This window comes from Podarcis tiliguerta, assembly GCF_965153285.1.
Source record: "Podarcis tiliguerta genome assembly, chromosome: 1".
NCBI lineage: Eukaryota > Metazoa > Chordata > Lepidosauria > Squamata > Lacertidae > Podarcis > Podarcis tiliguerta.
In genome coordinates this window covers 103,922,398-103,944,484 of record NC_139534.1, presented here as the reverse complement: position 1 = coordinate 103,944,484, position 22,087 = coordinate 103,922,398, and the positions used below count along the sequence as shown (strand labels likewise).

The 22,087-nt window shown below is 43.6% G+C and overlaps 1 protein-coding gene across 1 annotated transcript in view; it reads right to left on the bottom strand.

Annotated features, from left to right (window-relative positions):
- Positions 1-7,601: 7,601 nt before the first annotated feature.
- Positions 7,602-22,087, bottom strand: part of VSX2 (visual system homeobox 2) — a gene marked incomplete at its 5' end in the record, with an annotated part of 30,161 nt that continues 15,675 nt past the window's right edge. The window contains 2 exons of the mRNA XM_083447166.1: positions 7,602-10,073; positions 11,746-11,926. Coding sequence (XP_083303292.1) covers positions 9,679-10,073; positions 11,746-11,926 — 576 coding nt within the window. The 3' untranslated portion in view covers positions 7,602-9,678. The remainder of the gene's footprint in view (positions 10,074-11,745; positions 11,927-22,087) is intronic.

Sequence of the window (22,087 nt, the reverse complement as noted above, 5' to 3'; positions counted from 1 at the left end):
AAGAGAGGAGTGGTGATTTATGCTAAAGAGAGTCTGACACCTAAATTTTTATTCAAGGATGAACAAGGTAGAATTTTGGCAATTGAAATTCAAGCTCAAGGAGAAAGAATATTGATATTAGGAATTTATGCTCCAAACGATGGGAAATCAGAATTTTTCAAGAAGCTGCATGAGACGCTGCTGGACTATCTGGATTATGCTAACATCATAATGATGGGAGACATGAATGGAGTGGTGTCTACACACATGGATAAGTCTTACAATCAGAATTTAACATCAGATGGCAGACTGCCTAAAACTTTTTTTGAACTGACTGACAATCTGGATTTGATTGACATATGGAGGACAAAGAACCCCCTAGGTAAAGAAGGAACTTTCTTCTCTGAGGCCCATCTGTCCTGGTCAAGGATCGACCAAATTTGGACCTCCAGGGGGATGGCACCAAAGACTAAAAAGGTGGAAATCTGCCCAAAAACATGCTCCGACCACAACGCCTTGAAAATAGAATTTAGACTAACTCAACCCGGTTCCTTCAGATGGAGAATGAATGACACATTATTAAGAGATCAAGAGATTGTGAAAAAGGCCCAAAAAACACTAAAGGACTACTTTGAGATAAATTTGAATACTACAGTAGAAAAAAGAACGATCTGGGACGCAAGCAAAGCCGTTATGAGAGGGTTTCTGATACAGCAGAATACAATCAAGAAAAAATTCTGGAATGGAAAGAAAGATAAAATATTGGAGAAAATACACCAAGGAGAGAAAAAATTGAGAACTAAACCAAAGTCAAAGGAGGTGCTGAGAGAAATTAAATTCCATCAAGCAGAATATTCAAAATTGATTAATCAGGAGATTGAATGGAAAATAAAACAGATGAAGCAAAGATCCTTTGAATCAGCGAATAAATGTGGAAAGCTGCTAGCATGGCAGCTGAAAAAAAGACAAAAGTTAAACACGGTTACAAATCTAGAGATTGAAGGAAGGATGATTCAGAAACCAGAAGAAATCAGGAAGTGCTTCCACAGATACTTTAAAGAACTGTATGCACAGGGGCCTCAGAAAGAATCAGAGATAGATCAATTTTTAAAGACAAATGGATTATCAAAGATAACTCAAGATAAAAAATTAATCTTGAACTCTACAATAACTTCACAGGAAATTGAAGGTGCCATTCAGAATATGCAACTAGGCAAATCTCCAGGCCCGGATGGGCTTACCTCCAAATATTACAAGACTTTGAAGGACTATTTGATACAACCCTTGTTGGAGGTATGCAACCAGATCATGGAGGGGAAGAGGGCACCAGAAACGTGGAAAGAAGCCTTCATCACATTGATACCCAAGTCAGAATCTGAAAAGACTCAGCTCAAGAACTACCGTCCCATCTCACTCCTAAATGTGGATTACAAAATATTTGCAGACATTTTGGCAAATAGACTTAAAAAAGTATTAAATGAAGTAATTCATAAGGACCAAGCAGGCTTTCTCCCTGGTAGACACTTATATGAAAATACTAGAAACATCATTGACATTTTGGAACTTTTGCAGACTGATAGGAACACAAGGGCGGTGTTAATCTTTATTGATGCGGAGAAAGCATTTGACAACATATCTTGGATGTTTATGAAGAAGAACTTGGAAGGGATGGGAGTGGGACGGGGGTTTGAGAATGGATTACAAGCAATTTATTCAGAACAAAAGGCTAAATTAATAGTGAACAATGTGGTGACGGAGGAATTTAGAATTGAGAAAGGGACACGACAAGGGTGCCCCCTATCCCCTCTGTTATTTATTTCAGTCCTGGAGGTGCTATTGAACATGATCAGAGAGGACCGGTTGGTACAAGGGATAGAGGTCGGAGTGAAACAATATAAACTGAAAGCATTTGCAGACGACCTAGTTTTGACACTGCAGGAGCCAGAACCCAGTACAAAAAGAGTTCTTGAACTTATATCTGAATTTGGTCGGGTGGCGGGATTTAAGTTAAATAAACAAAAAACTAAGGTGTTGACCAAGAATTTGACAATTACAGAAACAGAGGGGTTTCAGAGAGAAACAGAATTGAATGTGGTAAAAAAAGTGAAATACCTAGGGATCTATTTGTCCTCCAAAAATTTGAATTTATTTAAGGATAATTATGAGAAATGTTGGTTGGAAGTTAAAAAGGATTTAGAAATTTGGTCAAGATTGAAACTTTCCTTGTTGGGAAGAATCGCAGCTATAAAAATGAATGTGTTGCCGAAAATGTTATTTTTGTTTCAAACCTTGCAGATCGTGGACAGAGTGGATTGTTTTGGAAAATGGCAGAAGGACATATCTAGATTTATCTGGCAGGGCAAAAAGCCCCGAATAAAGTTTAAAATACTAACAGATTCAAAAGAAAGAGGGGGGTTTGCCCTGCCGGACTTGAGGTTGTACTATGAGGCTGCAGCCTTCTGCTGGCTGAAAGATTGGTTTTTGTTGGAAAACACTGATGTCCTAGATCTGGAAGGATTTAATAATGCTTTTGGTTGGCACGCATACCTATGGTACGACAAGGTTAAAGTACATAAATTGTTTAAAAGCCACATTGTCAGAAAAGCAATTTTTGCAGTCTGGATGAAATATAAAGACCTACTAGAGAGTAAAACTCCGAGGTGGTTATCACCAGTGGAGGCCAAGGCCCGAAAAAGACCCAATATGGAGGCCTACTGGCCGAAATATTGGGAACTAATTGAAAAAATTGGAGATAATTGGAAGCTGCAGAGCCAGGAGAAATTAAAAAACAAGGTGCGAGATTGGTTACATTATGCTCAAATTCAAGAGGTTTTCAAAATGGATAAAAAAGTTGGATTCCAGGTGGAAAAGTCGAAACTAGAGACAGAATTGTTAGAACCAAAGACAAAGCTGTTATCTAGAATGTATAACTTGCTGCTTATGTGGAATACACAGGATGAGATAGTTAAATCTGCTATGATTAAATGGGCACAGGATGTTGGACACAACATTATGTTTGAAGACTGGGAAAGGTTATGGAACACCGGAATGAAATTCACGGCAAGTACTGCCTTGAAGGAAAACATCATGAAAATGATATACCGGTGGTACATGACCCCAGTCAAGTTAGCTAAGATACATCACCTGTCTGACAACAAATGTTGGAAGTGCAAAGAAGCAGAGGGGACATTCTTTCACCTCTGGTGGACTTGCCCAAGGGTTAAGGCCTTTTGGGAAATGATTTATAATGAGTTGAAAAAGGTATTTAGGTATACCTTTCCCAAGAAACCAGAGGCCTTCCTGTTGGGCATGGTGGACCAGAGAGTGTTAAAGAAGGACAGAATTTTGTTTATGTATGCTAGTACAGCAGCAAGAATACTCATCGCTAAGAACTGGAAGACACAAGATCTACCCACGCTGGAGGAATGGCAGACGCAGTTGATGGATTACATGGAGATAGCTGAATTGACCGGCAGAATCCGAGATGTGGATGTAGAAACAATTGAGGCGGACTGGAAAAAATTTAAAGATTATTTGCAAAAGTATTATAAGCTGTATGAATCTTAAGATTATGCATGATTTGGAAATGATATGCTTTAGCAACTATGATTAAGTGAACAGTAAATTAAGTGAAAAAAGAGAAAAGGAGATAATATGAATTGAACATGTTACGTTTATTTTTAAAGGTATAAAAATGGTGACATAATATATTGAATTTGGATACATAACATGTGAAAGTTACAATAAGGTATGATATAAGGTAACAAATTGCTGACATTGTTAATACAAAGAATGCAGAATCGGAGGGGGTGGGGAAGTCCAAGTTAGGACTCTTTTTTTGGTTTGATTTATATTGTTTTGCTATACAAAAAAAAAAAAAAAAAAAAAAAAATGGTTTCTTGTAAATTTGTAGGTATGTTTGCAATGCACAAAATTTGGAAAGAAACGCAATAAAAAATATTATAAAAAAAAAAAAGGAAAGCAGGTCCTTCACAGGAACAGGATAAATTACTTCCGTTAAACATTTCTTTGTGGGGCACCAGATTTTGGCATCACACAGGGTGCCACTGTCCTTGGGGTTCGATTTTATCCTGCATGCTGTTTAACATCTACATGAAACCACTGAATGGGGTCATCCAGAGTTTGGGAGTACATTGTCAGCAATTTGCTGATGACACACAGCTCTGCTTTTCCTTTACATCTGCAGGTGTGGCAGCGGATATGCTGGACCGTTGTCATGCCTTGGTAATGGACTGGATGAGAGCCAATAAACTGAAGCTCAACCCAGATGAGACTGAGGCACTGTTAGTGGGTGGTTCCCTAGACTGGATGGACAGGAGGTTACCTGCATTTGATGGGGTTACATTCCCTCTGAAGGAGTGGGTATACAGCTGGGGGGGCAATTTGTGGGTCCTGTGGTGTTTCTTGAGGCTCAGGTGGCCTCAAGAAATGCCTTCCATCAGCTTCAGCTGGCGGCCCAGCATGTTATCCTTGGAGCTACCTCTGAAAATATTTCAGAAAAACTTCAGCTACTGCAGAATTCAGCAGCTGGGTTGCTCACCTGCACAAGACGGTTTAAGTACCGTATATAACTCCCATCTTGGCCTGACTCACTGGCTGCCAATTAGTTAGCAGGCCCCATTCAAAGTGCTGACTTTGACCTATAAAGCCTTAAACAGCTCAGGACCACAATATCTCAATACCTCAAGGACTGCCTCTCTCCATATGAACCAACCCACACCCTGCAATTATCATCAGAGGCCCTTCTTCATGTGCCTCGTTCACAAGAGGTCCAGAGGGCAGCAACAAGAGAACAGGCCTTTTCTGTAGTGCCCCCCCCCGGGATGCTCAACTGGCAAAAACATTCCTCTTCTCCCAGGCCTTTGGCTAATTAAACAATTTAGTACCCTTTAAACTGGGAGGGTGTGTGTGTGTTTGTTATTATGTAAACCTCCCTGTGATCTTTAGATTAAGAGCAATGTAATAATAATAATAACAACAAATTCTGTTATGCTAAAAGTTACCTCAAGTGGCTACAACAAAGCAGGCAATTCCAACTTTCCCACATAAACAACCCTTTTTTCATTGCCATCCATCTCAGCGTTTGGTTGGAAACCCTTTGCGAACTCATGCAAGAGAAAGTGTTGCCCCCTGGTGGACACATGAAAGGACGCTTTTTTTGGTTTGGGGTTTACATTCCAAGAGGAGAAGCTGGTCTGGTGCTGCCATGAGCCTCTCTGAGGCAGCCTCCTGTCACACTGCCTCTGACAGTGGAGGTAAAACATAGCCTCATGCTGCAGTATATGTTTAAAAATGATATTGTGGCTAGCAGCTTTGATATTTTTATCACTTATTAAATGTGTATACCACCTTATAACGACAGGTCTGAGGGTGTTTACAACATAAAACCACAATATAAAACCACAAAATACATAATAAAAACAAAAACACCCCCTCCCCAACACATTTTCAAAGGGCGTTGGATGTCAATCAGCCAAAGGCCTGGTTAAAGAGGAACATTTTTGCCTGGCACTTAAGGTGTATCATGAAGGCACAAGGCGAACCTGGTCCTTTTTTTACATATAAATCTTATAAAAAGAAGGTGCATATTCTTCTAAATAAATGCAAGGCAGGAGACGTTAAAAAGAACACTTGATGCCAGGTCAGACATGCAGTTCAGATCAATAGTGAAGAGCAGAAGGTTAATTGGTGCTGTCTTCATTCTTTCTTGTACTTTATTTGGCTCTCACTTACCTGAATTTGCACCTCTAACCAATCTTTGATTTATAATTATAATGTTAATCTGTTTGTATATCTGTTTGACTGTTATATGCACATAAGTTAAAATAAGGAGACGAAAGATGGAGGGGTTAGAATGGAGTAGCTCAGGAATCAGAAAGTCTGTTGCTCAGATTTTGTTTCTTCAATGAATCACTCAAAAAGATGCCTTTATTAAGCTACCCTCTTTCCAGCCCTTGGTCCTTTTCCTTTGCAATAGGAAAATAATCATTCAGACCCAGCTTAGAGAGATGTTACAAGGATTACTGAGATAATGTATTTGACCACTTCCGAATGTTCAAGGTGCTAAGTGTTGGAGTGAGAATACTCCGGTGGGATGTCAAGTGAAGAAGCAATCTGTCCCCTTAGCCTTTGTCTGGGGGTTGCATTTATAATATTTTATTGATTGATTGATTGATTGATTGATTGAATGAATGTATAGCCCCCACTTTCTCCCCTAGGGGGTCATGGGCAACATAATGGGCAGTCTACCTGTTGAGTGCAGTCTGAGACCAGAAAAAGCTATCAGTTCTGCAGTTTAAGTGTGAACATAGGTTGCTGCGACTTTTAGTTGCAGTTGTCTGAACATAAAGAATCATTGGGTACAGTTGATCTTTGGAGAGCAGATGCAGGATTAGTAGTTATGCTGCCTGGTTTAGGGATCTAGTTGTTCTTAATATACGCTGCTTCATATATTTGTAAATAACATGTAAGATCTCATATATTTTCAGCGCTTACCAACTCTCTCATTCCAAGGAAACTGAGTCACGTAATGCTGCTTCTTGATTTATCGTGGTTCTAGTTCAGGGCATAACAATATTTTTTGGAGGAGGTATAGCAAAGTTAGGCAGGATTCATGGCTCTCCATAGTCTGAGTGCTTGTCCCAATACAACACCAGGCAAAGGATACTTCAAATAATTGTGTTCAGTTGTTTGGTCTTTGTTAATTCTCTGTATCTCCACTGTCGCAGCCCAACATCTTACACAAGGAATAGAACTAACAATGGTCCATAGCCTATTATGCTTAGTTTACTACAGAGCTATATGAATATTGTTTATGTCTTCCACATTGTTGATACTAATGAAGGGAGGTCACTCAGTAGCACAAAATATGCACATGAAGTAAATGTGAAGGGTAACTATGAGTTTGACCAAACTGCGGGAGGCAGTAGAAGACAGGAGTGCCTGGTGTGCTCTGGTCCATGGGGCCACGAAGAGTCGGACACGACTAAACAACTAAACAACAACAACTATGGGGTTCTGGCACAAGGTACCTTTGTGTTTTTATACTTATTATATTTCTCTGCTTGTTTTTCCAGTTTTTCCTGCTATGCTTGCAAGCAGCCCCACATCAGAATATCTAGTCTCTAGTGTATGTATGTCAATAGAGTTTGGACATCCATTTTACATGCAAACCCTTTAAGGTAAAAGGTAAAGATAAAGAACCCCGGATGGTTAAGTCCAGTCAAAGGCGACTATGGGGTGCGGCACTCATCTTGCTTTCAGGCCAAGGGAGCCAGCATTTTTCCACAGACAGCTTTCCGGGTCATGTGGCCAGCATGACTAAACCACTTCTGGTGCAACAGGACACTGTGATGAGTGCCACAGCACATGGAAATGCCATTTACCATCCTGCCACAGTGGTACCTATTTATCTACTTGCACTGGCATGCTTTCAAACTGCTAGGTTGGCAGAAGCTGGGACAGAGCAATGGGAGCTCACCCCATCGCGGGGATTTGAACTGCCAACCTTCCAATCGGCAAGCCCAAGAGACTCAGTGGTGTAGACCACAGTGCCACCCGCATCCCGCAGACCCCTCAGGACATGTGCACAACCACATTAGTTTTGCTCATCTTTAGTTCGGTTTTATTCTGATTTATATCTTTACAGAAAATGGCACAAAAAAATCACAGGTTTCAAATGACTAGTTGTTACAACTTTGTATCTTAAACACCTCAAATACCAACTTTTCTCACCATATATACATTATTTACATATTGAGTGCTATAATCTAAGACGCCAAAGAACTGGGACATAGGCAGAATGGGGTTATGTAGGGAGGAAAGATCAATCATAACCAAAACAACAACTTCAGGTAAAAACAGCTCTTGCTGGAAACAAGGACAGGGAAAGGGAATGTGACACTTGCTGTCCAGGGGCCTTCACAGAAAAAAGGATAGGAGAGCAATGTTGTCATGGAATTGAGGCAATTTCTTATGGCATTGTGTACATGACTTCATCTCAGTGTCTGAGTCAATTGCCTATGAAGGTAACGGGATATGTGAATTTTCTTTTTTGGGGACACCAAGATGTCCATTAGTGCTTTATTTCATGCTACTTACATCGGACAAATTGTTCAGCTAATATTTTCGCTGCACATGAGTAGCATTGGGGAAGTGCACCCAAGCAGTCTGCCCCAGATAGGCCATTTCACACATCATTTGATGACTGCAGCATCAAGCGATGACGTGCATGTATGAATGAGCGATCACCAATAAAGTCAGTTCTCACTTTCATCTGAGAGCCAAGCGCTGACCTAAGCACATCTCTCGGACTCTTAGTATTCTAAAACGCAGGTGAAAAACTTACCGGTAATGTCCCTCCCCTATAAATTTGGCTACTGGTAGGATGGCTGTGATTCTCCACTTATTATTGACTTCTATTGGAGAAACATGAACCAACTGTTTAGACTCCAACCCTGACTTAAACTGAGGCAAGGTTCACAAGGGCAAAGCCCTGGCTGATATTAAATGCTACATGTAACTCCTAGAATATGTTATGTGACACGAGTGTATTCAGAGTGCATTTTTCTCACCATCACCTAACCCTATCAGATCTCACAACCCATACTGGACTGAGGAGGCAAGGCTTCCACCTCAGACAATATAAAATACCCCAGCAACCATAGTATACCTCTCTTTTCAGTAATTAATTGCTCCTTTTCCATTTCAGAACAAATGAGGCCTCCTTTAGGAAAGACTTTTATGGAAGAGTCAAACGACTGTAAGAATCAACTCAATGCCATAGGTAATGATTTTAACAGAATTTTCCTTGAACAATCTGGGCTAAAACAGAAAACGGTATAGCCACCTGAGGAGAGCAGGTCAGGATTTTGGAATGTAGCAGTCTGGGTGCCATAAACAAGTCACAACAGGGGTGTATATTCTCCACGGAAAATTCACATTGCACTGGAAGGGTGCCTGGGCCTCTTTAATCAACTACAATGTTGATACCACAGTGAGAAAGAGACTTGATCTGAGGTAGGGTTGCCACCTTGCCAGTTTTAAATTTGGCCTGACTTTTGGAGAAAGGAGTGGCTGGCTTCCTTTATTTTTTTTAAAAAAACCTTGGCCTCAATGCTAAGCAATGGGCAGTTCAAAACATGTATACATTAACATATAAAAAGAAAAGGTAATTCTTCTTCTGAAAAAGCTAACAACCTGACTGAGACAAGGAGAAAGAGACTGCCTGTCGTATATATGGTGAAATGACAGAAATACTTCTTTTTAGGATGAGAATGGGACAACAGAGGTTGAATAAGGGGGAAAGCGGGGAAAGACCCAACGTCTGTTTAACGGCTGGTGTTGAGGAAAAAAATCCTAGCTTGATTTACCTCTCCGACTAAGACGGTACATGATTCCCACCTCCCTTTTCCTTCAAATGCGGGGACGTAGAGCGAGAGTGCTCCTGAGGACAGGGACTGCAGGGGCAATATGCTCCCGAGGGAAACCAGTCTCTATAGACACACCTGACGGAACGTGGCCTTAGCCGTGGCTTCCTGGAATGTACAGAGACCAAGTGGGGCCTACCTCCATGAGTGTAGGGGCTGCAGGAGGGGCCCTGTTAGTCTGAGAGGAGGTTGTAGCTCCTAGAGGAGTCAATCTTAGAGAGGATGGCTGATTCCTATCATCCCCTTCCTTCTAAATCAGCTTATCTTCCTCTTGTGATAAATCTGACTTTTCCATTTGCCGTTCATCCTCCGCCGTGGCTGCCTCTTCCTCTTTCTCTGGCTTCCTGATTGACGTAGGAGGATCTCCAGGGATGGTCCCCAGGACTTTGGTGCTGTGCTCCTGAGCTTTGGCCCTGAGGGCAGCAATGCTGTTCTCTCTCAGTTCCTCCTGGGAAATGGTGGTTTTGGAGTCAGGGCCCCTTTCTTCCTTGTCACTCTTGTCAAGCTTGGGCAGAGCCTGGCGTTCCACCTCTGGCTTCCTCCCTGCCTCAGCCGCTGCTTCCAGAGATTTTTTGTGCATCCCTAAAAAGAATTGTTGGTATTCGGGTTTAGAAAAGCGCCTGGGCATGGGAAAGCCATCTTGAACTGAAAACAGTAAAGATAAAGAGAGGCCAGAATTAAGGAAAAGCAGAAAGCCTTGCTTCAAACAGCAGTCACACAGAGAGCTCAATGCTCTGGGCCCTGCATGAGGGGGACCTCAGGCCAGTTCTTTGACAGAGACAGGCCACAACTAGATATGAAACTGGGGCCAGTGCTGCAATGAGGCATGACTACACCATAATGCCAAGTCTGTGCATATTCGATGGGATGGGGCATCCTGTTTGGGACAAGTTGTCCACAAGCAGGGACAGCAGTAGAGTTGGGAAAGGAAGTTGCACTTATTGAGAAATGCACAAAATGCTGTTACTACAGAAGTCACATTCTAGGGTATCAAAGTGGCAGGAGCTGTCCACTCCAGCCCAGCGGGTGGGCGAGGAAGAACCCAGAGATACAGGGCCACCTAACTCTATTGGACTGGGTAATTCTCCGCTAACAGAGATAAAATGGTGGCAATGTGCTTCTCACAATAACTCTGTATGTGAAGAAGGCCCTGGTGGCGGGACTCTGGTTATGGTATCACCTACAGGGCTGAGAAGAACGCTACTGATTTCTTCTCACACATCCTTTGCAGCCCTTTTTCCTCTCTCTCTCTTTCGACTCTGGGTTTCACATAGTAGCCAGAAGTATGAAGCAGCATATTTGTAAGAAACCATAAGTTAACTTTATTTGTAGCATTAGTTTGAAAAAGCAGAAGAGAAGAGCCAAGCAAGGAACAGGAGTGCAAGAGGAAATTTGCTAAACCCACTTTGAGGGCTACTAGTTTAGATAGTTTCCAAAACATATTAGACAAATATCAAGGACATCTTCAAATGCATTTTATCTCTGAATATCATAAACTAGGCAGCGAGAAGGGCTATTGACTTCAAGGCCTGTTTGCAAACTTCCTAGAAGCAACTACTATAGGACAGAATGTTAGACTAGATGTGTCTTTGGTCTGATCCAGCAGAGCTCTTAATATCTGCTTATATACAACCCCTTTGCTCTATTTATTATTGTATGATCTGCTATAGGCAACTGCCCACTATGCTTCCTCTTTATGCATCTGATAGAACAGACTCTTGCATATGAAGACTCATGCCACAATAAAGTTGTGGGGTTTTGTTTAAGGAACCACAACCATTATCAAAAGTCTACATCCTCAGCATGAACATCTGGGAGTGGCATGAAAACTCCTGATACGACATCACAGCATGGGCAAGGAGAACTCACCACAAAATAGCTGCTGGAGTGCAGCATACGCACCAGGCCTAAGAATAAGGGGTTTGAAGTCCATAAAGTACAATAGTGTAATTTCCCCTTGGAAATAATGCACTATTGGTAATCATACCTTAGAGCCTGGAAATCAAATCGCTAGATGACCAAATTTTAGCCAGGAGGTTGGGGAACTTGTGGTTTCCAGATGTTGCTGGACTCTTAACTCTCATCAGCTCCAGCCAGCATGGCCCATGGTCAGGAATTATAAGAGCTGCAGTCCAGGAACATTTGGTGGGCAACAAGTTCTCCATCTCTGTATTAGACAAACTTGATACCCGTAGCAGTAATCTCTGTGTTTACCTATACACTTCCCTGGTCCAACTACTTTATTGCCTTCATCACTGACAGGACCCTACCAGAAACGCTAGACAAAAGAGGTCCATTCCCAAGGTTAATCTCTTACCCAACAGCCAAGGAGCGCAGGATTCCATTATGCCATCCTTGGCCGATTTGAGGATGGATTCTGGCAGTGGGATGGAGTGACGTACCATTGCACCATACAGCCCATATTCTGCCATTACGCTGCTTCTGCCCCAGCATTTCTCTCTTTTCCGCCATTTGGCCCTTCGGTTCTGAAACCAAACCTGCAAAGAGGAGAATTTTTAGGTTAAAAAAGTTTTAAACTTCAATCCTAAAAAAAAGGTCAACAACTTTGGTTGTCCCTTCAGCCATCCCTCACGGCCCTTTACTTCATCAAATCTGGCCCTCTTTGAAAAAAGTTTGGACACCATTCTTTTAAGTGTGAGGTTGTTGTTTTTTATATCTACCCATTAAATACCACACAAACAAAGCATAATGTTTATTTTGAATCAGGAGTATACAGTGAAAAAAATTAATTAGGGAGAAAAACACATTGCTAAAATGCCAGTAGCCATAAAGTCTTTTTCTTTTTCTTTTGTACATTATCATAATAGTGCTAATTCATTTACGCAGTACTTTGCAAATATTTTAGTATTGTTTTGAACAATCCAGCTAGAAAAGTGATGTAGGGGTAATTAAAAGACCAATTAAAGTGTTAACTGTTTTATAAAATTGTGTCCACCACAAAGGTATGCTGAGCTATGATAGGGTTTTAAATTCCGACACCAAGCAAGCAATTAACGCTACTCTTCCATCTTAGAAAAAGGAAAAGATGGAAGAGCAACACTAATGGTATCTATATCTTTGGAGAAAGCATTGCTCTTCTACACAGACTGTCTGCAATAATAAAACAAATGGAAGATGCTCTGGGGGAAATGCAGGAGGTTTACAAATTGTGGACGACATCACAGAGACACATCCGTGTTGTAAAATTTGAGTGAACAAGGTGAGGCAATTTTACCCTTACCAAAAAAAAAAACCTAGTATGGAAGCAGCCCGAGTACCATATTCTTCCGTGTATACGACTATTTTTTTTGCTGTTGCTTCTTTAGTCCAAAATAGGGGGTTGTCAGTGCGGGCAAACTGGTCGCATTCCCCTAAATCCACCTCTGTCCTCACCATAAGATTAACCCTACTGGATCAAACCAACAAAGGCCCATGTTGTATCCTGCTTCCTACAGTGGCCAACTTGATGCCTCTTGTGAAGTCTATAAGCAGGACCTGAGGATAGCATTCTCTTCCTACTCACTGTGAAATACATTACTAGTATTCAGAGGCATGGCATCTCTGATCCTGGAGGTAATATATAGACAGCTTTACTATTGGCCACTGATAGCCTCGTGTGGCTGTACACCATGTAGGTTTGTGCCCATTTGGCTATTAATGGGTGTAACCAGCAGAACAAGAAGGGGGCATGTTCCCCTTTCCCCAGACCAGAGCATGCATGCGCACACACAAAATAGCCCAGTTTGCACACAGGAAGCAAAGTAAGAACACATGAACGTGCAATTGCATGGAATGAAAATTGTGGCCACTTTGTTCCCCGCCGCCTGGCCACACTGCTGCTGCGCACTACCTGGATTTGGGCATAATGCTGAACCAAACAGCAGGACCAGAAGAGGAGTGGTTTTATCTCTGGGCACCAGACCAACGTCTTCCCATAGCCATTTCACAAACCCAGTGTTAAGAGGTAGGGGCGAGGCTCCTTACCTCCACTGTGTCGTTGAACATAATCACATATTTTCTGGGATAGGAGGGAATGGAAGAAAGTAAAACTGGCACTCATTTGAGTGGGGAGGTCAATGTGCCCACTACAGCAAACACTGGACTGCTTAGCCAGATGATCACAACGCACCTGTGACCCTGCACGCAGGGATGTGTGTTATCCCTAGGAACCTGTTTGCTGTACTTCATGGGTCATCCTCAACCACATACAAAGTCTCAGAACAACTGCTCCCCAAATTAGACAAGAGAACGGGCCCACAGATACTTCTACCCGCTGCTTCCTGCGATACTCTTCAGTTCAACTCATAGGCACCCATGCTGCGACGTCGCCTGACATGATGGCACTGTCTTTGCCATTAGTGAGCAACTACTGCCTCGTAAGGGACACGGGTGGCGCTGTGGGTTAAACCACAGAGCCTAGGACTTGCCGATCAGAAGGTCGGCGGTTCGAATCCCTGCGACGGGATCAAAGTGCAAGTAGTTAAATAGGTACCGCTCCGGCGGGAAGGCAAACGGCGTTTCCGTGCGCTGCTCTGGTTCGCAGGAAGCGGCTTAGTCATGCTGGCCACATGACCCGGAAGCTGTACGCCGGCTCCCTCGGCCAATAAAGCGAGATGAGCGCCGCAACCCCAGAGTTGGCCACGACTGGACCTAATGGTCAGGGGTCCCTTTACCTTTACTGCCTTGTAAATTATAGTGATCACTTGATGCTACGGTCCTGGGGTCGGTTCACACTCATTAGAATGGCCTCCCCTCCACACACCCACTCCCAAACATCACCCCAGGCCCAGGCAGAGTGGATAAGGCTGCACATCCTTTTTCTCCTTCTGGCTGGGCCTGCGCTTTCACTTTTTCTCGGCAGTGGCAGAAACCAGTGCCTGATGGCTCAGGAGCAGGGCTGTAATTGATTCCCCATTATTCTCTTTCTGTGATATTGGCTTTTCACTGTCGTGCCTGGGGTTTTCATTATTTAAGGGGCACCACGGCAAGTGTGTGTGTGTGTGTGTGTGTGTGAGAGAGAGAGAGAGAGAGAGAGAGAGAGAGGGCTCCTTTGGCCTTTGGTACGTCTTGTCTAAGCCGGAGCGCGCTATAGAGAGACTAATGGGCGTAGCCCGCCTTGAATTCCCAGTCCGAAGCGCACAAGCAGGCCCCGAAATTGGCAGCCGAGAGTGTCTCCTCGCCGCGGCGTGACCCGTGAGGCTGGTGGCAGAAATCTATTAGCGCTTGCTTGCTTGCTCGCTCGCGTCTCCCATTTCTCATTCCTCTTCTCTTCCCCTCCTTTCCCGCCACAGAGAGAGAGAGAGAAGAGAAGCATCAGCTTCGAGATGAAAAATTGCTCGCGGTCTATTCAGGAGGAGGCAAAGGAAGAGTCAGCCCCAGGGGCAGCCCGGGCCTGATTGAAAAATAAGTTAATTTCAGTTTGAATCGATGGGCCTCAGGCACTGAAATATCACGGGAAATTAAAGCGGCTGCTCCCCGGGGATCGGCGCCATTGACCCGCGCTAATTAATGCCGTGGCGGTGAAGTTCCCGCTCGCTTCTCCACGGCGCAGGCGCCCCCTCCCTGCAGTGACACAGCCCCGCGCGCCCTCACGCCACCAGCTTTTTCTCATTTAACTAATTAGGCTGGAAAATTGGGTGTTAATTTGTTTAGGAATCTTTCTCTCTCTCTCTCTCTTTTATTTTTTACTCCCCCCCCCTCCCCAATAGCTCTTCTTTTCTCTCTTTCCCTTGCCTCCCTCCCCTTTCCCTTTCCAGGGAAAGCAAATTCTGCCCCCGGCGGAATGGAAATGAATGGAGGCTGGGGGGGGGGGGCGCTCGCTGGCAGATGGATGCTCGGGGGTCACTCCGCAATCTTCTCCGACTTGATTGCTTGATTAGGTCGTTAGCACATTAAAAAAAAAATTGCTCGCCGTCTGGCGCTGGCCTGATGAGTGGGACGAGGCGGGAATCGCCTGGGTAATTTATCTTTTTATACGGCAAAGAATTTGATTTCAATCTGCAGATATATGGAGGCGCCTTTTGACACCTGTTTAACATTATAGAGCTGACAGCTTAACCCTCTGATGACTCCGCTGGGCGGACAGCAGAAACCAGCCAGAACAGAGCAGCGGGGGTCTCCTCTGCACTACCATTCATATTGGGACCAGTTTTATGTATTATTATTTTTTGTGGGGAGGGGGGGGTTGGCTCTAGAAGATCCCCTGTCAGGAAGGGGATGGTGCCAGAGGGGCTTTATAAGCGGAGAGGTGGGGAGCTGCGTGACGGCTGCTGCCAACAAATACCTCCCCCTCCTCCATTGGTGGACCCCCTATGATTAGTTGCAGAAAAGACATTTTTTCATATACAAATTTTAACTGCATCGTAAACTGGGAATTACGGTAATAAGGCTGCAGTCCCAAGCACGTCTTGTACTTGGGAGTTAAAACCCCCATCAACTCCAAAGCTCTTCATCATCATCATCATCATCATCCCACACCCAGTATTTTTTTTCTATGTAATGCTTTCTCGCCCGTAGCAATGCCGTTGTGCTCTGGAGTCTGGACCTGCTTTAGGTTAATATAGGACAAGCCCGATGCGATCCAGAAGTAACTCCCGCTGAATTCAATGGGACTTTCTCCCTAATACTTATGAAACCAGCCTTAGAAACCAGTGGACTGCACAGGTAGTCGAGGAAGCAAGCACTTGGGGTACAGCTATTTAAAGGATGCCGATGGAGAGGTGAACCCCAGGACACTTGGGTGCAACTCTTAGATCATGCGCAGAGGCAGCTTGAACTTGGAGGTGGCCGTGGAGGGAAAACTTTATTAATCAACCGGCAATTTGCTGCCCGTTAATAACATCCAAAAATGTGCCAGCAGAGAGGTGAATGCCTCATTCAGTCTAATGGTGAGGTGCCCTCCTCCTGTGTAAGGTGGGAAACTGACAGGGGTTTGCCGTGGTGGATCTGTTTTATAAAGTGGAGCCTCTCTGGTGTGGAGGAAGGTGTCAGTTATTCAAAGCTTCTCTGATATATGCCATTGGACAGAGGGCTGGTGCTTGCTTTTAGGGATTGCTGCTGCAGCAGGTTTTTTTGTGTTTTGTTTTTTTTGTTTCGTCTTCGGAAAGGCGGCATATCCATTAAAGTCTAATCGAACCTTAAACTGGTAAGGCTTTCTAGGAAGGTTTAAGCAGCCATCAAAGGAAATGCTGGAGAGAGTACAGGATCTCAGGCAACCGTTTTTCAGAGAGTTGAAACTGGTTTGAGACATACTTCTTTTGCTCCGTTCTCACCTCTTGTCAAACAGGTTTTGCAGTTACAGGTAGATAGCCGTGTTGGTCTGCCGTAGTCAAAACAAAAACAAAAAAAAAATCCTTCCAGTAGCACCTTAGAGACCAACTAAGTTTGCCATTGGTATGAGCGTTCGTGTGCATGCACACTTCTTCAGTTACACTCAAACAGAAGGTTTTGCAGGTTTGGGGAACAATGCAAAACCCTCCAAAATGGGTTTAGCAGAGGCAAAAGTGGACATGCATGTTGTTGTTGTTGTTGCAGCATCTCTCTACATTGCACTTTACAAAGAACTGGTATAACAGATCCGTACATCAAGGGGCTTACAATCTAAAGTAGGCACAGGAAAATAACAGAGGAAGCGGGAAATGGAGGGCATGGGTAGAATACTGTGATTACAGTACTTTAATTACACTTACTTTGGCTTAATTATAATAGCAGTCAGAGGAATGCTGCAAAGGAGGCATACACACTTTGAGCAGTGCCCCTCTTTCAAACTGCCATTGGGGAGGGGGGAGAGAAGGGGAGTGATCTGTCTTCAGCCCTACCTAGTCTTGTCTGCCCATTTCATTCTCCTCTTTCACGCTCAGAGAATATTTTCACTCCTAGGTACTAACACAGCAATATTATCGTTTATCAGGAGGTAATGTACCAGTGTCTGCTTATAAATCCATGGTAGTAAATCAGTTGCCTGCCAAGTGGTGAAGATTTTTTTTAGAATCATATATCTGCACTTAGCCAAAAATCTAGAAAATCAGGGAACATCCACTTTACAGGTTGCCAAGATGTTAACAGCTGACCATCTTATCAAGGGGTTACATGCATAACTAAATTTTCATTTAGCAAATGTCATTTGCAGCCTTGTACACAGAGTTTAGGGACATGGACAGTATTTTTTATACAAGTGTCCTGTTCCAATGAGGGAAGTCTGAGTATGTAAGGTGGCTTCCATGAGCACAGCCACAGTACAGATGTTCATCTGGGGGGGGTGCATTTGCACCCGAATTTTGATGCCTTCCATTGAATTGGCTGGATGTGTCTTTGGGGGTGCAGTTGGGAATGCCTATCCAACACCACAAGTTGTTGCATGTGACTAGAGAGGGATTGTAGCCATGAGGCCTTAAACTCCACCTCTTTTGTTGACCACCAACATTACGCTTTCCATGGGCTTTGAAGACACCCGAACTCAGGACAAAAGAAAGAAAGTGCTAAGAGAAAGGCACGCTTGGTGTACCCTCACCGTGATCAACTCCTGCCCAGGAACGTATGTCCCCACTGTGGAAGGATGTGTGGATCCAGAATTGGCCTCCACAGTCACTGACGGACTCATTGTTAAAACCGTGTTTATGGAAGACAATCTTACTCAGCTACAAGTGATCACCAAAGAAGAAGAAGAAACTCCATTAAATCTCTACAGTACAATGGGAATGTGTGGTCAAAGTTAATGTAGAATAGATATGCATTTCAGAAAAACAGGGCAAAGATGCTTTAACGTGTGAAAATGCCTCCTCATCCAGTCCTCCCTTAGCAGTCTTGCTGCTTCTACTCATTTTATCTTGCCTTCCATGTAATTTATTTCCTTGTCCACCAGATGGCTCTTGTGCAATGAGATTTCACACTGTCTATTATACTTCCTTCCCATGTCCTTTGATGTACAAATCCAGACCACTGCAGCTCTCTCTTTGCAGGCAACAAATGGTACGTTGACAGAATGGGCCAGACATGCCATGATACTTAATTTTGGATAGACAAAGATAAAGACTAGGACTAGCCGCCTGTGAAACAGTTTCTATTCAAATGCGATTTTGGTTTTAAACCCAGTGTAAGGTAGTCTTATGGGAGTATATTATATTTAATTATGGCGTATCAGGGTTTCCCCCCTCCCACAACGGGGTGAGCTCCTGTTGCTCGGTCCCTGCTCCTGCCAACCTAGCAGTTCAAAAGCCTCAAAGTGCAAGTAGATAAATAGGTACCGCTCCGGCGGGAAGGTAAACGGCGTTTCCGTGCGCTGTTCTGGTTTCACCAGAAGTGGCTTAGTCATGCTGGCCACATGACCTGGAAGCTGTACGCCGGCTCCCTCGGCCAATAAAGCGAGATGAGCGCCGCAACCCCAGAGTCGGTCACAACTGGACCTAATGGTCAGGGGTCCCTTTACCTTTACCTATCAGAGTTTTTAGGGGGCTAACCAGGCTGGGATAGTTGGCTTGTTGGTTTCTGAATGACTGATGTAGATTTTCAGTTTCGTTGTTCTGTATGGAACAATGACAATAAAGATTATCGTATTGTATTGTATCATAGTGCCTGCTGCCTCTATAGCACATAAGGACTACAGATTTTCAGATTCGCTGTTTTGAGGCCATTTCCTATTTGAAAGTTACCATTTATCTAAGAGGCATGGTGAACATCTGGCCCTCCAGATGTTGCTGGCCTCCAACTCCCATCAGCCCCAGCAAGTATGTCCAATGATCAGGGAAGATGGGAGTTGTAGTTCCGGAACAGCTGGAGGGCCAAAGGTCGCTCACATCTGGCTTACACTGTGTGAAGGGAAATAAACCTATTTATGTATGATCTTTCTCCCTCCCCCCCCATCCCTGAGACTCTCAGAGTGTGTGAAAATAAACTGGGGATTATAATCTGGTTTCAAATACCACCCACACATAATAGGTCGCTACAGAGCAACATGATCTACAGTTGTGCTGCAAGAAATAACTCACCTCCAGACTTTCAGCACATACCTGAACTTTATATTTTTTGCTGTGAAAGGACTCTGTCACCCCACCACAACAAATACACTTTAAAAAGCAGGAGTTTTGTGCATCTTGGAAAGTGATGGAGAAATGCACTGAAAAGTGTGGAGCGAGCAAATGACTAACAAGAAGACGTTTAAGCATTGTACAAGGATATTGGGATGGATGCAGGATGGACACTCTTTTTTGTAGAACCTCCCTACAAACAAATTAGAGCAAATGCTCAAAAAGTCTGGATATAATCTAACCTCTGCATAAGCATGTGCAAGGAAAACAGGGTGGAGTGTTCAATAAATAAGATGCTCAGAGTAGCCCCATTGAAATTAATGACCATGGCTATGTTAAGTTAATTGATTTCAATAGGTCTGGTCTGAATAAAATCCAGTTCAATACTACCCTGCGCCTCCTTCCCAATCCAAAATGGACTTTACATAGACACATCACTTCCCCAGATCCGTTCCTTGATTGTGACCAACAACACGATCCTTTTCACATCTACTCAGAGGTAATACCAGTGAGTTCCATGGGACTTACTTTAGTGGCTTACAAGTAGCAAGTTTCCGTTAGATTATTCTGTTAGGAATTATCTGCTGAAAAGTTGTAACAAACAACAAACTTCATTGGACAACTGATGTATGCTTGCCTTTCAGCTGTAAAATGTCCACTAGAGGGCCACATGTGCACATAGTCATACAGGAAAGAGGTTGCTGCTTCATAAACAACAGCTGGAATATGCAACATCAACTCAGTAGGAAGAAGGGGGATAACTTAGAACAATAATCCTTTGGCACACAGCTTCCAAAAGAAGAAGAAAAATAAAACAGAATCAGAACTTCAACTCCCTGTACAATCTATTTTGGACTAAGCTGCTGGCTTACTGGATTCTTTAAAGGCTCTCAGAATCTCTCTCTCTCTCCCCGCAGAACAGGACTTTAGAGAATCTTTACCTGCCCCAACAAAGTGCAGCCCTTTAAACCAGCTCAGTTATTTTTCCAAAAATGAAGTATTGTGACTTGGTGATTAAAAACATTTATCAAGCCCCTCTTCAGTGCAACTTTAAAGTGCAAAAGCTATAGCAGCTCCAAGATCTGATCTATTTTCAAAATCCAAAAAGTCTATTCTTGGGTTGCAAATTCTGCCTTTTGCAACTGGGAAACTTTGGGTTTTTATTTTATTTTTTTACAGCTCCCAGCACCATTCACAGTTATGTTAAAAGATGCTTGGAAAGAAAGAAAAAACTCTTATCTCAAGCAACTTAAAAACTATTGCAAGAGTGTAAAAAGGAACTAGTAAAAATCCTGGAGCGCAAATTGTGAAATCTGATTTTGTTTACATGAAGAACACTTGCTGAACAATCAGTTCATTCCATAGAGGGTTAAATGAATAGAAACACACTATAAGACAACTGCAAAACAACAACACTCCACAATTACACCTGCATTATTGCCATCAGTACTACAAGGCAGGTAAAAATGGGCCCTTGATAAATAAACCAAGGTGAAGGCATCTTCATTCAACACATTTTCTCACCAGCAAGAAGAAACCAAAATCTGGGAACTGCAAAATTGTTTGAGGGGCCCTCCAGTCTGAACATCCCCCAAACACACACACACCCAAATCACTGTGCAGAAACAAATAAAGACCATTAAGTGCAAACATGAAGGCAAGATTCCTCATTAAGTCCTTCAGATGGGCATCCCTAGCCTGAGTGTGGCACCAGTAGGCATCTTCTAGTGGTAGGTAAACAGGAAGACTTCCTTCTGCAAGAACTGCAGCAGTTCCTGGTGCCCCCACCACTGCTTTAGATAGAGTCTCTATTCTTCTGGTTGTTCATCAGTGGGCGGTAGTGATAAAACATCTCCATGGAATGTTTCCAATGCCCGTAGGAGCAAGAGAAGTGCTTGAAGCAGAGCTGGCCTCTGTAGAAGAAGGGACTTGATTAAGACTTCAGACCTGATGCACCCTGGCATCTTCCACGTATGGACTAGTTGGAACTTGTACTGGAAACATGGTTGTTTTGATCTCCACAAACCCAGCACTCTCTGCTTTCAGACGGCTGGTTGGTTGTTGGAAGGACACAGACAGATCCAATATGTGCTTGTCGACTTGCATGCACCACACCACACCACTAAACAGGCCCCTGAAGACAAGCCTTGGCATTCAACATCCCATCAGCAGCTAGCATGAGGACCGTTTTGTCAAGCCTCTGGGTTGGGCTGCACATGAAATTGCTGCGTGCCAGGACCAAAGGAACCACCTGCACTTCTTTGCAGCGCATCCTGTGGCTGGACATCTTGATACAGTACTCACTCAGCCCACAGGACTCGGCACAACACAGGAGCAATACTGGAGCAGAGCATTCACAGACGTCTCCAGTTCAAACACTGGATAGGCATAGCCTTTCAGCACATTACCTTTGGGAGAGTAGCAGGGGTGCTTGTTATCCTTACCAGACCACTCCACTCTCACCGGCCAAGTGCACAGAAGGTGATGATCAGACCCTCCAAAGAGCACTTTACAAGAGTACATTGGATTCTTGTAGGATCAGGGTGGGAGCTGCTCGCTCCTCGTGCAGGATGCCTTGTTCACCTCTGCTGTCTGCTCATGAAGCCTGGCTTCTCTTTCAGTATTGGACAGCAAGTC